The 14,103-nt window shown below is 45.7% G+C and overlaps 1 protein-coding gene and 1 long non-coding RNA gene across 5 annotated transcripts in view; one reads left to right on the top strand and one right to left on the bottom strand.

The window, feature by feature from the left end:
• The window catches only part of LOC115480696 (cytochrome P450 2F3-like), a 64,422-nt gene that overhangs the window by 21,293 nt on the left and 29,026 nt on the right, over positions 1–14,103 (top strand). For 2 of the 4 annotated variants that reach the window (XM_030219545.1, XM_030219544.1), the window contains exons 3-4: positions 4,494–4,656; positions 8,900–9,049. In XM_030219545.1, coding sequence (XP_030075405.1) covers positions 4,494–4,656; positions 8,900–9,049 — 313 coding nt within the window. Of the gene's footprint in view, positions 1–1,971; positions 2,060–4,493; positions 4,657–8,899; positions 9,050–14,103 lie in introns of all 4 variants that reach the window. The other 2 variants (XM_030219547.1, XM_030219546.1) reach the window with 2 other exon arrangements.
• Positions 6,278–13,562, bottom strand: LOC115480698. The gene is made up of 3 exons (XR_003943856.1): positions 13,552–13,562; positions 12,865–12,867; positions 6,278–6,359 (listed from the first exon to the last, which is right to left on the bottom strand). It is a non-coding gene; the product is annotated as an uncharacterized LOC115480698 (long non-coding RNA).

The raw sequence follows: 14,103 nt of genomic DNA, 5'->3' as shown, positions 1-14,103 counted from the left end.
CCCCCTGCCCTGCCCCCTCCTCTTCCCCTACCACCCCGCCATACCCCTTCCTCCACATGTCCCACTCATTATGGGATGCCCGAGAGCAATTCCGGAATGCATGCCCCAGCCCTCCACAGAGATTGCACCGAATCGAGGTACAATCCTCCGTGGAGTGCTGGGTGTCCCCACATCTCCCACACTTTACCACAGGGCAGGACATGCTAAAATGTCGAAATGAACCACACCTAAAGCACTGTCGTGGCTGTCCTTTGTAAAAACACAGTATCCTGTCACGGCCGATGAAAGCTGCCGAGGGGATGTGCTGAACGACATAGCCGTCCTGTTTTAATTTTACCTGGGCTCCCCAACCTCCTGCCCAAACCCTACTCGGATCTGGTAGCTTAGTAAGTGGTGACTTCAGCTCCGCATACCGCTGGAGCCAGTAAGCCAGATCTGCCCCTGAGATACTCATTCCACACAAGTAGGGTAACCTGCACCAGGTCCGGCTTGCTGATCGGAATCACCCTGAAGTCCCGCCACTCCCCCTTCCCCCTTACTCCCTCATACCGTTCCCAAAAGATTTCCATCCCCCTCTGGGTCATAAAGCTTACATCATATTCGGGGATGTTGATGGGGTGTATACAAGCGTAAAAGTCCTCAGGTATGAACCCCATCCCCATCACCTGTTTCAAGACCTTTTCCCGGGACGGCATTGCTCCGTCCCCTATCCATTTAAGCTGAACCACATTGCGTCTTTTTGGTAACTGCCCACCCCCTTTCCCCATTCCCCCAAAACCCCTGCCTGTCCCTTCATACCCCGCAGGTCCTCCCCCCTCCCTCCTCCCCCCTCCCTGGACCACTGCAGCAAAGGACACAGACCCTTGACCCCATCGCCCCCCTACCCCTGAGCTGGTGCCAGCCCTACCCTCCAACTCCGCTCCCCTCCCTTGCTGCCCCTCAGCCTTACTGTCTTCCCTACTCCCCCCCACCTCCTGCCCCCCATACCCAAAATGATGTCATCTCCCCCCTCCCACTGCCCCTCCCCCCTTCCTCCCCCCCTTCCTTTTACTCTGGGGCCTCCCTGCCCCTCAGGAACCATACCCCCTCTTCCCTGATGCTGCTGGCCCACCGACATACCTCCATCCCCTGCTGCCCAGACACCTGAGTCCCCTGCATCAGGCAAATCTACACCAAAAGAACCTTCCCACTGCAAACCTTCAGCAGCCCCAGAATCCCGCAACAAACCCCCTTCAGCCTGCCCTCCCTCCGGCTGAACCAAGTCTGGTACCGCATTACCGGCAGTCCTTGCGGCCATTACTTGCTGCGGGGCTGGCGCTGCAAGAATCTCCCTGTCTGCCCCTTCTTTCTCACAGCCTTCTGGGTGCCTTGACTCCTTTCTCTCTGATGGCTCTGCTCCGGTCCCGTTGTCGAACCCGTGCAAACTCCCTCCTCCTGCGCCCCGATTGGGCAAGCCTGCCCTCTCATCTGCTGTGAGTGGGCAAAGCTTCCTCGAACCCGGAAGCTCCACGTATCGTCTCTCCGCTCCTTGCTGAAAATTAGCCTTTGTCCCCCTTAGCACTACAGCCTTCTGGCTCGCCTCCGATGTTCCACCGGCTGTCTGTGATGTCCCTTGCAGCTGCGAACTGCCCTCTGCACACTGCGAATCAGCCGTCTCTCGATCAGGTATGACGTCCTGCCCCTTCGATCCTCGTGGGCGGACCTGCTGCGCTAGTAATGGCACTGCGCTCGTAGGTTGCCGACCTCCCGAAACAGATGCCTCCAGTGGAAAAAGGACCACCTGTGGCTGCAACCGCTTGTCCTTGCTTGCAGCCCACTGCTCCATTCCGGGTACACCGCCCTCTTTCTTCTGCATCGGCTCAACCAGAACTGCATTAGACAACAGGCTCTCCCCTGTAGCGCCTGACCCTGTGTCTAGTATCTGGAATGATTGTCTCTGAAACTCTCTCGCTTCTGTATTTTCCTCCACAGGTCTCTGTGTCTGAGAAGTCTGATCCAGACCAGCCCTGACGTCCCTGAGCTCTGCTGTCTCTGGAAGAGGACCGGGCTGGCTTGCCAGGTACTGCATATACTTTAATGTGGCTTGTGCACCACTCCCGGTCAGTTCTGGCACCGAAGAATGCAGGGACCCAGGAACTGAACCCTCTGTCTTCTTCCCTCTCTGTTCTGCTGTGGGGTCTGATCGTTTACTTCCCTGGCCTCCAGCGAGAGAACCAGAAGCCATTCTTTCCTTGTTTACATAAATCTCGCGCAAAGGGTTCCCAGGGCCTTTTTTTAAAACCCCAAGCAGCTGTTCTTTCTTCCCAAGCATTTTTTTTAGACGTGTTTCTTCCTTTTCATATAGGTTCTTGTGTGTTGCTGGAGCTACTTTAATCATGGTTTTGAGGCAGCCTGGGCAGAGAAATCATATTTGTTAATTCTGTTTGTTTGGTTCAGTCCTGTAAAGTGGTGGAATGCCATCTGGCTTTGATTGCTCAAATGTCTAGCTTTTGCTAGACTAGAGGTTAGAAAGGTCAGTGAGAAATGAAACTTTCTTTGTCCCTTTTGAGTGATGGATTGTTCATAGGTATTATTTACCATATCTGGATGCCATTCTGAGTAAGGCATACTGGATAATCTCGAGGGGATCAGCAAGCAAGCTGTTTTAAAAGATTAGGCTGAATGCTGTTTAGAGGTTCTTGATAATTTAGATTTTGTCTTATAAGGAATTCTGATTTCTGCTTATTTTAAAATATGTTTTATTCTGTTTAATTAATAAGTTCTATTTCTATGTAGAATATCTTTTCAATTCAGTGTTACATCAGTGTCTGACTTTCAAGTGAGCGTTGTCTGCAGTTTAAGAGGTCATCATCTGGTTTGAATTATCCATAGTCCTAGCTAGGTGAAAAAGGTCAGGACAAGTCAACTCTCTTCTCCTTGATGAATTATAGCTAAGTGTAGGACTGGTCTTCTGAAAGTAATAACAAACCATGTCTGTGTGCCATTAAGTAAGATTGGCCCCTCAATGAACCTAGTTAGTATGAAGTTGATTGGGAATCTGAGAATTTAATAATAATAAAATGCAGGAGATAGGTGCCACATTGTCTAGTTTGAGAGGCCCCAGGTCATAGGTCAGTTTAGGAAATATCTCAAACCTATGTAACTGATATTTTTAAGTAATGTGTAAGTAATAATTAGTTCAAGACAGGGTAATCAATCTATTCTTTACCATCTGGTGAGAAAGGGGGGCCAGAAGGGCTTAGGACCCTATATAAAGGAGAACAGAAGCAGCTTACGTTAGAGGACAGACAGGAGACGCAGGATCCAGAGAGCTCAGAAGACAGGAGACACAAGACACAGAGAAGAGAAGGAGAGAGCTAGCGCTGATGTCCTACTTTGTTTGCTGGCAAATAAAGAAGATTTCTCTCTCATTCTGGTGTGTGGTGTTTGACTCCTGAAGTACCACAGATTCTGCTAACAATAGTGGTAATTCCTGCAACAGTTTTAGCCATCTTGATACGTTTACCCAGATCCACCACCTCTTTCTCCATGGCCTTGATTCTCCTAACCACTTTGATCAAACCACTAGCCAGGTCCTCTGGGTCCTGGATTCTCTCCCAAAAATCTTCCTCTTCCGAGGACTCGCTGTCCTCACTGCCTGTCTCCTCAGATTCAGGCTGACTCTCCAGACAGGTATCCATCTCCTCCACCTTCTCTCTGCCCGGCAAACTCCCTTCTTCGGCCTTCACCAGCTCTCCCCCCCTCTCACCTTCTGGATGTTGTAGGCCAGTGAGGGGGGTATCGGACTGGCTTCCGCCCTCGGGCTGCTGTTCTCTCCGGTCTACCGGGCTCCTCTCCCTCCTCTCTGTGGCTTTAACAGAGAGGGAACCGTTCTTCCAGGCCTTCTGGTCCTGGGTCCCAGGAGGCCCCATATCCTGGGCCTTGCCTGAGGACCGCTCCCCAGGGACCTTCCTCATTTCTGGGGAAGGGGCTAGGCCTCACTCCCTTCCCCCTGGAAGCCTGCAGAGCCTCTGGCAACACTTCCTCCTCCTTCCAAGCCTCAACAGCAACTGCCTTGGAATGCCCTCCCGCGGGAGGTGGTGGAAATGAAAACGGTAACAGAATTCAAACATGCGTGGGATAAACATAAAGGAATCCTGTTCAGAAGGAATGGATCCTAAGGAGCTTAGCCGAGATTGGGTGGCAGAGCCAGTGGCGGGAGGCGGGGATACTGCTGGGCAGACTTATACGGTCTGTGCCAGAGCCGGTGGTGGGAGGCAGGGCTGGTGGTTGGAAGGCGTGGATAGTGCTGGGCAGACTTATACGGTCTGTGCCCTGAAGAGGACAGGTACAAATCAAAGTAGGGTATACACAAAAAGTAGCACATATGAGTTTATCTTGTTGGGCAGACTGGATGGACCATGCAGGTCTTTTTCTGCCGTCATTTACTATGTTACTATGTAGTCATCTTCAGATACAAATTATTCTGTTCTTGTCTATTTGTCTTTCTACAGATGAGTAAGAAATATGGCCCAGTGTTCACACTTTATATGGGGTCACAGCCAAATTTGGTTCTCTGTGGATACGAGACCATAAAGGAGGCTCTGATCAGTCAAGGAGATCAGTTCGTTGGCAGAGGACCTTGTCCATTTTTTGAAAATTTCACTAAAGGAAATGGTAAGGCCATGGGACTATGAATGTCCAAGATAAGAACATACGATATGCTATACTAGATTTAATCCAAAGGTCCATAGAGCCCATCATTCTGTCTCCAACATTAGCCAATCCGGGTCACAAGTACCCAGCACGATCCTAAGGAACAGATTCATTTTTCATTTACATCTCATGATAAGCAGTGGTTTTAGCAAATGTACATGACTAATTTGTGGTTTTATTTTAGACTTTTCCTCCAGGAACATGTCTCTGTTTATCAGGCTGTCTTAGACTAATTTACAAGATATTGCTACTCATTTTTATAGCATTTAAAGTGGGCTTCCCCCATTATTTGGCCACTCTTACAACCACTTACACTCCGTCACAAGTCCTACTTCCTATAAATGATTATCGATGGATCCTTCCTGGCTCCAAACAAGCACACCTTGATTCTACGAGGCACAGTGCTTTGCATTTTACTGCTTCTGCTTCTTGGAACAATTTACCACTCCCTATCCGCAGTATTTCCTTTAAGGAATTTAAGAAGGCTATAAAAACATGGCGATTTGAGCGAACATTGGACTCGTAAATTACTAGGGCAAAGCTTCACTCTTTTTCTTTTGGCTTTATCCTTTGGTAAATTTTAAGATGTTTGTACTGTTGAAATTTGCACTTTTTATCCTTTTTTTGGTTGTCGATTGGATCTGCACTTCTTGTGTGAATGTTTTCTCTGTCTTTTGGATATTGTAGTTCCTTTTCTGTTTCTTCTTCTTGATATTAGATTGTATAGCACCTAGTTCTGCATGTCAGGATGGGCAGTATAGAAAGTGTGAATAAACTGTAAACTTTAAACACATGCAATAGCACACAAATGTTCTTGAACAAACTTATACCAGTTGCACCTCAGGTGTGAATGTGTACGTGCGCTGATAGAGTTTCTGTTCCTCCTGTCATTCAAGATTGTATCAGGAGGATCAGAGATTGGTCTATGTCTGTAAACCTTAGATTAAAAACTGATAAGACCAGAATCTTATGGTTTACTCTCAAATGTTCCACAGTCTATTCAAATTAGCGATGGAATTCAATTAACTTTTGAAAGGATAACAAAGGCTTTGGGGATATTACTGGATTCTTCCTTGACTATGGAACCCCAGACTAACAGGAAGGCTTATTTTAAGGTGAAGCAACTTTGTTTGCTACGTTCTTATTTTCTGAGAAAATCACTTTAGAATTATTGCTCAACTTTTGATTTTAGCTTTATTGGATTACTGTAACTTCACTATGAGGTCCTTTAACCAAGCTGTGGGAAAAAGGGCCTGCGCTAGCGATGGGGGTCATTTTTCCCGCTTGCCACAGCCCTTTGTACCACAGCGGGTAAAAAGATCCCAGACATACATGGCCATGCGGTAAGAGAACTCTTACCGCATGGCCATGCAGTGGGGAGCCCTTACTGACGATAAGGGCTCCCACACGAACCCGACGGTAACCGGGCAGCGCTGATTACTGCCGGTTACCGCCACACAAGCCATTTCCGGGAGCTTTATTTTTCTCCCAGAAATGGCACGTGCTGTGGGCGGGACTACCACCGGCAGCCGCGTTGGCCGGTAGTCCTGGAAGAGCGAGCGGTAAGCCCACATTGGGCTGGATGTGTATGGGCTGGAGTGTAAATTTTAAGAGGCTTCGATGTTCGCTTTAGAACTCTTAGTACAGGAACAGCGGTGGGCAGACTGGGAATGGCAGAGACAGATTGAACTCGGGTATACATATAAAGTATCACATACCATGTAAAATGAGTTTATCTTGTTGGGCAGACTGGATGGACCGTTCAGGTCTTTATCAGTTGTCATTTACTATGTTACTATGTAACTGCTAGGCTGATTCATAAAATTCAACTGATTCGAAACTCAGCTGCTAGACTTATCTTCTGTAAGTCCCGCAGCAACCATGTGACTCCTGTTTTGGGGGAGCTGCATTGGTTGCCAGTACAGGCTAGGATTCATTTTAAGGTATTATGCCTAGTTTTTCAAATGTTGGAAGATAATTGTCCTGATGGATTGTCTCAATTATTGATAATTCTAAATTCCACCATGACTACTAAGCATTGCAGTCAACAGCTTCTGACTTTTTCCATCTGTTAAGTCTATTAGACTGAAGTCTTTATTTTCCTACTCTTTTTCATTTCTGGCTGTGAGTTTATGGAATAATCTTCCTTTAGAATTATGTTTGAAGTATTATTATTCACTTTGTAAAGCTTTGAAAACATATGTTTTGAGTTTAGTAGTTTTTAGTTTATTTTAGTTTATAATATGTAGTTTTTGCTTTTAATAGTAATTTTTTAATTGATTTTTTTTTGTACACTCCTGGTGAAGGCGGTTAGCTTGGCAGAGTTTAAAAAAAGATTAGATGGTTTCCTAAAGGCAAGTCCATAAACTGCTACTAAATGGAATTGGGAAAAATCCACAATTCCGGGAATAACATGTATAGAATGTTTGTACGTTTGGGAAGCTTGCCAGGTGCCCTTGGCCTGGATTGGCCGCTGTCGTGGACAGGATGCTGGGCTCGATGGACTCTTGGTCTTTTCCCAGTGTGGTATTACTTATGTACTTATGTAATTTTGTTTATTGTATTTCACCTTGAATCTCAACTTGAGGGAGTTGATGGGTGATAAGTCTGATATAACATAGCATAACATATTTACAAAATTTCCAGTGAATGAGACATGCAGCCTTGTTGTGCCTTTCTGTATAAAACCATTCTGCCATCAGAACTTTACAACCAGTTACAAGATGAGTGACCAATCCCAGCTCTTTCCTACAGAACTTACTGGTTTTATTCTACCAGTTTTTTTCTATGCTTGTTGTGAACCATCTCACCCATAGACATTATGCATATGTGAATGATAATTCCATAACTGGGCGTGTGCAGTTACGTGCATCATAAATTCATCTATTAGCACCACTTAAGCAGTTGGCGTACCAAGGGGGGGGGCGGTGGGGGCGGTCCGCCCCGGGTGCACGCCACTGGGGGGGTGTCGTGCGCCGGTCAGCTTCCTTCGTTTCCATGCTCCTTCTGCCCCGGAACAGGAAGTAACCTGTTCCGGGGCAGAGGGAGCATGGAAACGAAGGAAGCTGACCGGCGCGTGGCACCCCCCCAGTGGCGTGCACCCGGGGGGAGGTTCTTTCGGCAGTGTGTGTGTGGGGTGTCCTTTCGCCGGGGGAGGGGGTCTTGCTGCACCGGGGGGGGGGGCGCTGCACCCGGGGCGCGGGGCGCATCGGCGATCCGCCCCGGGTGTCAGCCCCCCTAGGAATGCCACTGCACTTAACCACTAAAAGCTTTGGCAGAAGCTATTGATTTGTACACTACTTCCCCTTTTTATGAAAACCATGCAGATGCCTATGTGTAGGCCTTGCAGTGATATATCAAAAGTCTGAAATAAATAAATAATACATATTATTAGTCCTTTAGGGAAGGGAAAGAGGATGGGATTTTATATACCGCCTTTCTGTGGTTACAATCAAATCGGTTTACATATTATTTTCAGGTACTTATTTTGTACCTGGGGCAGTGGAGGGTTATGTGACTTGCTCAGAGTCACAAGCAGCTGCAGTGGGAAATAAATAAATAAATACAAAATAAAAAAAATAAACTGCATTTAATTGTGCAATTCATATTTTTTTTAATTGTGCGATTAATTGCGATTAAAATTTTTATTTGGCCTGCAGCCCTAGGTAGACGTTTTGGGGCCCTGTTTACTAAGCTATACTACAGACACCCATAGGAATATATGGGCATCTCTAGCGTTTAGCGCATGCAAATTTAAGCGCATGCTAAAAATGCTAGTGCATCTTAGTAAACAGGGCCCTTTGTGTTCTACGCTTTAATGGGATAGAAGAATAAAGTCCTGGTTGGGACCGTCTGCTGAGCTTCTTTAGTGCAAGGACATAAATATCATGACTAGTGGCTAAGTTCCTTTTTTGGATTCAAATAGTTAAAAGTGCAGATTTGTAAGGAGCATAGAATCTGGGGAGTGGAACAGTATCTAACAGATTAGATGACTAGCCTTACTCTGTGACTGCTAAAATGCGTGGAGAATGTAATGAGCAAGAAAAAGAAGCAGGACTTGGACAATACCTGGGAATGAAGGGATCGCGGTCATCCTTCTGATTACCACAGGCTGTTACAGCCAAAACATAATGAGCCCAACATTTTTGGATGCTTCCTAGCGGCTTCAGTATCTAGAATTATTTTTTCCGTTTCCTTCTTCCAGATATCCTGACCTCTAATGGGGATAAATGGAAGGAGCTTCGTAAATTTGCTCTACAGACTATGAGAAACTTTGGAGTGGGGAAAAGGAGCATTGAGGAGCGGATTCAAGAGGAGATTCAGTTTCTCATAAAAGAGCTCAGGAAAACCAACAGTAAGTACTCTTTTATGCATTTATTCACGGCTTTCATTTAATCTTGCAACCTAGCCTTTTACGTACCCTTAATTCTTCCAAGGCTTGAGGGAACTCTCCATTATTTTACATAATCTACAATGGCTGGTGATAGATATTACTGTGCACCTTTACTGACCTTCCCCCTGTGACATTTCTAAAGGTATTTCAAACAATTCAGAATATTGAAGCACATGTGGTTCTAAGCTAGTGCTCAACAACTTCTGGCCAAATTACACTGTCTTCCAACGGTTGAACCAAAAAAAAGCTTATACTTCCAGTTATAGCTGAATTTTAATAAGTCACCATATTTTCTGAGCAGGTAGCAGTGGTACGCCCCTGTCAGGGAGTTACATTCTAGCTAAGGATCTCTCTTGCAGATACCTACAGTGTAAGTTACTACTACTACTGTTTAGCATTTCTATAGCGCTACAAAGCGTACGCAGCGCTGTATGTGGATGATGCATTTCCATACTGCTACTGGAAGCATGAAATGGTTTCCTCCCATTGAGGTGTATCAGGAAGTTAAAACATCCTAGCATTTAGGAAAAAAAGTGAAGGCCTTTCTATTTTCAGAAGCAAAGGTCAAGGTGTGATTACTATGCTTAGAGAACTCTGTTTCTCTGTAGTTGTGTTAAGTAACTTTAGTTTTAAATTCCTTTAATGTTTTTGTTGTTCACTGCTTCATTGCTCAGAGAAGTGATATAAAAATTTTTCTGGGCAATATTCAGCCCACAAAAAGCTGCTGACAGCTGCAGGCTGAATTAGACCTTTTGATATTCAATGCTGAATGCCACCAGTGCCTACATATCAATGAATTACTTCAAAAAGGAGGTAAATAATCCTAATAAAAAAATATCTTCTGGGTCCACCCTAACATCACCCCTGGACCACCCCAGCAGTGCTTGGATTGTACCAGTTCACTGTAGCACAATCATGGGGCCAGTTCAGTGGTACTTCTGTGCACTTGCATGTGGTAGGTCTGTGGTTTGATTCATTGGTTGGACCTTTTGCTCCCCAACTTGCCAGCAGTTGGTAGCATAATAGATGACAGTAGATAAAGAGCAAAATGGACCATCCAGCTGCCCAGTAATTTGATAAAGGCTGTAAGTGGTACTTATTAATGTGTGTGAAGTCATTTTACTGTTTTGAGCCGAAGTCCTCAATGCTGATTTCCATCCTCTTTATTCATGGATCCTCTGTGTATGTGCCACTCTTATTTGAAGTCAATCACCATTTTTTGTCTCTGCCATCCCCTCTAGCAGGGCATTCCACGCATCTATTACCTTGTTCATGAAAGGAATGTCTTTTGATATTGCTTCTCAGTCTGCCTCCTTGCAGTTTCCCATCATAGTCCCTAGTTCTACAATTTCCTTTCTTTTGGAAAAAGGTATTGATGTACAAGAAACAAACCCAGTAAATATTTATGGATCGACATTCAAATCAATTTAACTGGCTGGTTAAATCGCTCGTTCGGGACTAACCAGTCATATTCAGAGGTACTTCAGTGGCATAGCCACAGGTGGGTTTGGGTGGGCCAGGGCCCACCCATTTATGGCTCAGGCCCACCCAACAGTAGCACATGTTTAGTGGTAACTGATGGGAATCCCAAGCTCCACCAGCTGAAGATTTCCCCCTGATGGTAACGAAAATGCTACTCTCCACAACACTGGCACCTGCGCATGCTCAGTTTTCAGTGCATGCCAGCTGAGATAAATTTTTTTGGAGGGGGGGGGGAGAACACTTGGTGCCCACCCAATTATTGCCTAGGCCCACCCAAAATCTGTTGTCTGGCTACGTCCCTTCATTGAAAATGTCTGGTTAACACCCAACTCCAAACCAGCTGTTTTGGTGGCATTCCAGGGGTGGAGTCAGCATGTGGCAGGTTAATTGCGCGTATAGTCAGCATTTAACTGGCTATGGTAACTGCATAAATAGGATTGCGTAAAAACCCAGTTCTATGTTTATGCAGTTCACCATAGCCAGTTAAATGCTGATTATCAATTTAACCAGCTATGTTTTCGCCTGCTTTATAAACCTGGAAATTAAATGCCAGAGACTGCACATAGCATGGCATTGAATTTCCAGGGATAACATCAGAGGCACAAAACATTCATAACAGCACATGTACTGTTTCAAAACAAATAGGTTTGGAGAAAAGCCCTCAGAAGCCAAAGTCACGATGTCTTTGGTTTTGAATACTGTTACAAAACGATTTCAATGTATCCAGTGTTTGGTTTCAATCATCGGGCATAAAAACTCCAAACGGTATCTCAAATTTAATGAACAATTATTTGATAGTTGTCATTGAATTTCTTGATCTAAAGTTATTAGACTGCATTGGAGTTTTTATGCCCGATGATTGAAAGCAAATACTGGATGCATTGAAATCGTTTTGTAACAGTGTTCAAAACCAAAATAATAAGAAACAGCATAAGGAATGTCAAGTCAAATGCTGATAAGGAAGTCTAAGAGGGACCGAAAAAAAGATTGCATTGGAGGCTAAAACACATAGAGGGGCATAATCGAACGGGGACGACCATCTCTAAGGGTGCCCATCTCTGAGGACGTCCCCGCAAAGGGGCAGGGCATCCCATATTATCAAAACAAGATGGGCGTCCATCTTTCGTTTCGATAATACGGTCGGGGACGCCCAAATCTCAACATTTAGGTCGACCTTAGAGAATGTTGAGATGGTCGACCTTAGAGATGGTCGGCCCTGGTTTTCGCCGATAATGGAAACCAAGGATGCCCATCTCAAAAATGACCAAATCCAAGGCATTTGGTTGTGGGAGGAGCCAGCATTCATAGTGCACTGGTCCCCCCTCACATGCCAGGACACCAACCGGGCACCTTAGGGGGCACTGCAGTGGATTTCACAAATTGTTCCCAGGTGCATAGCTCCCTTACCTTCGGTGCTGAGGCCCCCAAAACCTACTCCCCACAACTGTACAACACTACCATAGCCCTTATGGGTGAAGGGGGGCACCTACATCTGGGTACAGTGGGTTTCGGGTGGGTTTGGGAAGGCTCACATTTACCACCACAAGTGTAACATGTAGGGGGGGATGGGCCTGGGTCCGCCTGCCTGAAGTGCACTCCACCCACTAAAAACTGCTCCAGGGACCTGCACACTGCTGTGATGAAGCTGGGTATGACATTTGAGGCTAGCATAGAGGCTGGAAAAAATTTCAGCCCAGTGCTCGTTAGGGACACCCTTCTTTTTTCCATTATTGACCGAGGACGCCCATCTATTAAGCATGCCCCCGTTCCGCCTTCAGTACACTACCGACACGCCCCCGGGAACTTTGGTCATCCCCACGATGGAAAGCAGTTGAGGACGCCCAAATCGGCTCTCGATTATGCCGATTTGGGCGACCCTGCGAAAAGGACGCCCATCTCCCGATTTACGTCGGAAGATGGGTACCCTTCTCTTTCGAAAATGCCCCTGATAGTATAATTTTTTTAGGTGTATTAAAAGCAGGAAGCTGGCAAAGAATCGGATGGACCGCTAGATGACCGAGGAGTAAAAGGGGCAATCAGGGAAGACAAAGCCGTAGCGGAGAGATTAAATGAATTCTTTGCTTCGGTCTTCACCGAGGAAGATTTGAGTGGGATACCGGTGCCAGAAATGGTATCCGAAGCTGATAAATCGGAGACGTTTAATGTAAGCAAGTGCAAAGTGATGCATGTGGGAAAGAGGAACCTGAATTATAGCTACGTCATGCAAGATTCCACGTTAGGAGTCACGGACCAAGAAAGAGATCTAGGTGTCGTCGTAGATAATACATTGAAACCTTCTGCTCAGTGTGCTGCTGCGGCTAAGAAAGCAAATAGAATGTTAGGTATTATTAGGAAAGGAATGGAAAACAAAAATGAGGATGTTGTAATGCCTTTGTATCGCTCCATGGTGCGACTGCACCTCGAATATTGTGTTCAATTCTGGTTGCCGCATCTCAAAAAAGATATAGTGGAATTAGAAAAGGTGCAGAGAAGGGCAGCGAAAATGATAAAGGGGATGGGACAACGTCCCTATGAGGAAAGGCTAAAGCGGCTAGGGCTCTGGAGAAAAGGCGGCTGAGGGAAGATATGATGGAGGTCTATAAAATAATGAGTGGAGTTGAACGGGTAGATGTGAAGCGTCTGTTTATGCTTTCCAAAAATACTAAGTCTAGGGGGCATGCAATGAAGCTACAATGTAGTAAATTTAAAATGAATCGGAGAAAATGTTTCTTCACGTGTAATTAAACTCTGGAATTCGTTGCCAGAGAATGTGGTAAAGGCGGTTAGCTTAGTGGAGTTAAAAAAGGGGTTGGACGGCTTCCTAAAGGAAAAGTCCATAGACCGTTATTAAATGGACTTGGGGAAAATCCACTATTTCTGGGATAAGCAGTATAAAATGTTTTGTACTTTTTTGGGATCTTGCCGGGTATTTGTGACCTGGATTGGCCACTGTTGGAAACAGAATGCTGGGCTTGATGCACCTTTGGTCTGTCCTAGTATGGCAATACTTCTGTACTTATGTAGAGACAAAAACTTATAATAATGACACTTTCAGGTATATCAGAAACAGAAAGTTTATCCTCCTCGACGATGAAACAAACAACCCTGCTATTTCCCAGGCAGCAACCGTGTCCTCAGGGAACTTCGACCCCCTCTGCAGCTCTCGGCCCTTCGGAGTCGATGGAGAGTGGAAACGGGGCTTCCCTGAGCCCTGTGGAGCGAATTGCACCTCTCCAGCCTGAAGGAGAGTTGCTGGCTGTTCAAACAGAGACAGACGCCGAAGTGGCTCAGCTGGTCCTGTCTGAGGGTGTGACTGCAGCAACGGAGATAGATTCTCAACTTCGGGAAACATTACTACAACAGGCTTCAAAGGTATTGCCTCAAGCTATTGTTTCCAAGTTAGCTCGTGCTGATAGTCTATCTCAATCTCCTCCTGTGGCTAGTGGAGTGATTAGACCAGCAATTGTGACGTTGGAGTCACTATGGGATATGGTTTATAATATCCAAACCTCTATGCAAACTACTTTAAAGCA

Source organism: Microcaecilia unicolor, chromosome 11, assembly GCF_901765095.1.
Source record: "Microcaecilia unicolor chromosome 11, aMicUni1.1, whole genome shotgun sequence".
Classification (NCBI taxonomy): Eukaryota; Metazoa; Chordata; class Amphibia; order Gymnophiona; family Siphonopidae; genus Microcaecilia; species Microcaecilia unicolor.
The sequence above is the reverse complement of the archived record's forward strand: the minus strand, read 5'-3'. Positions and strand labels throughout refer to the sequence as shown.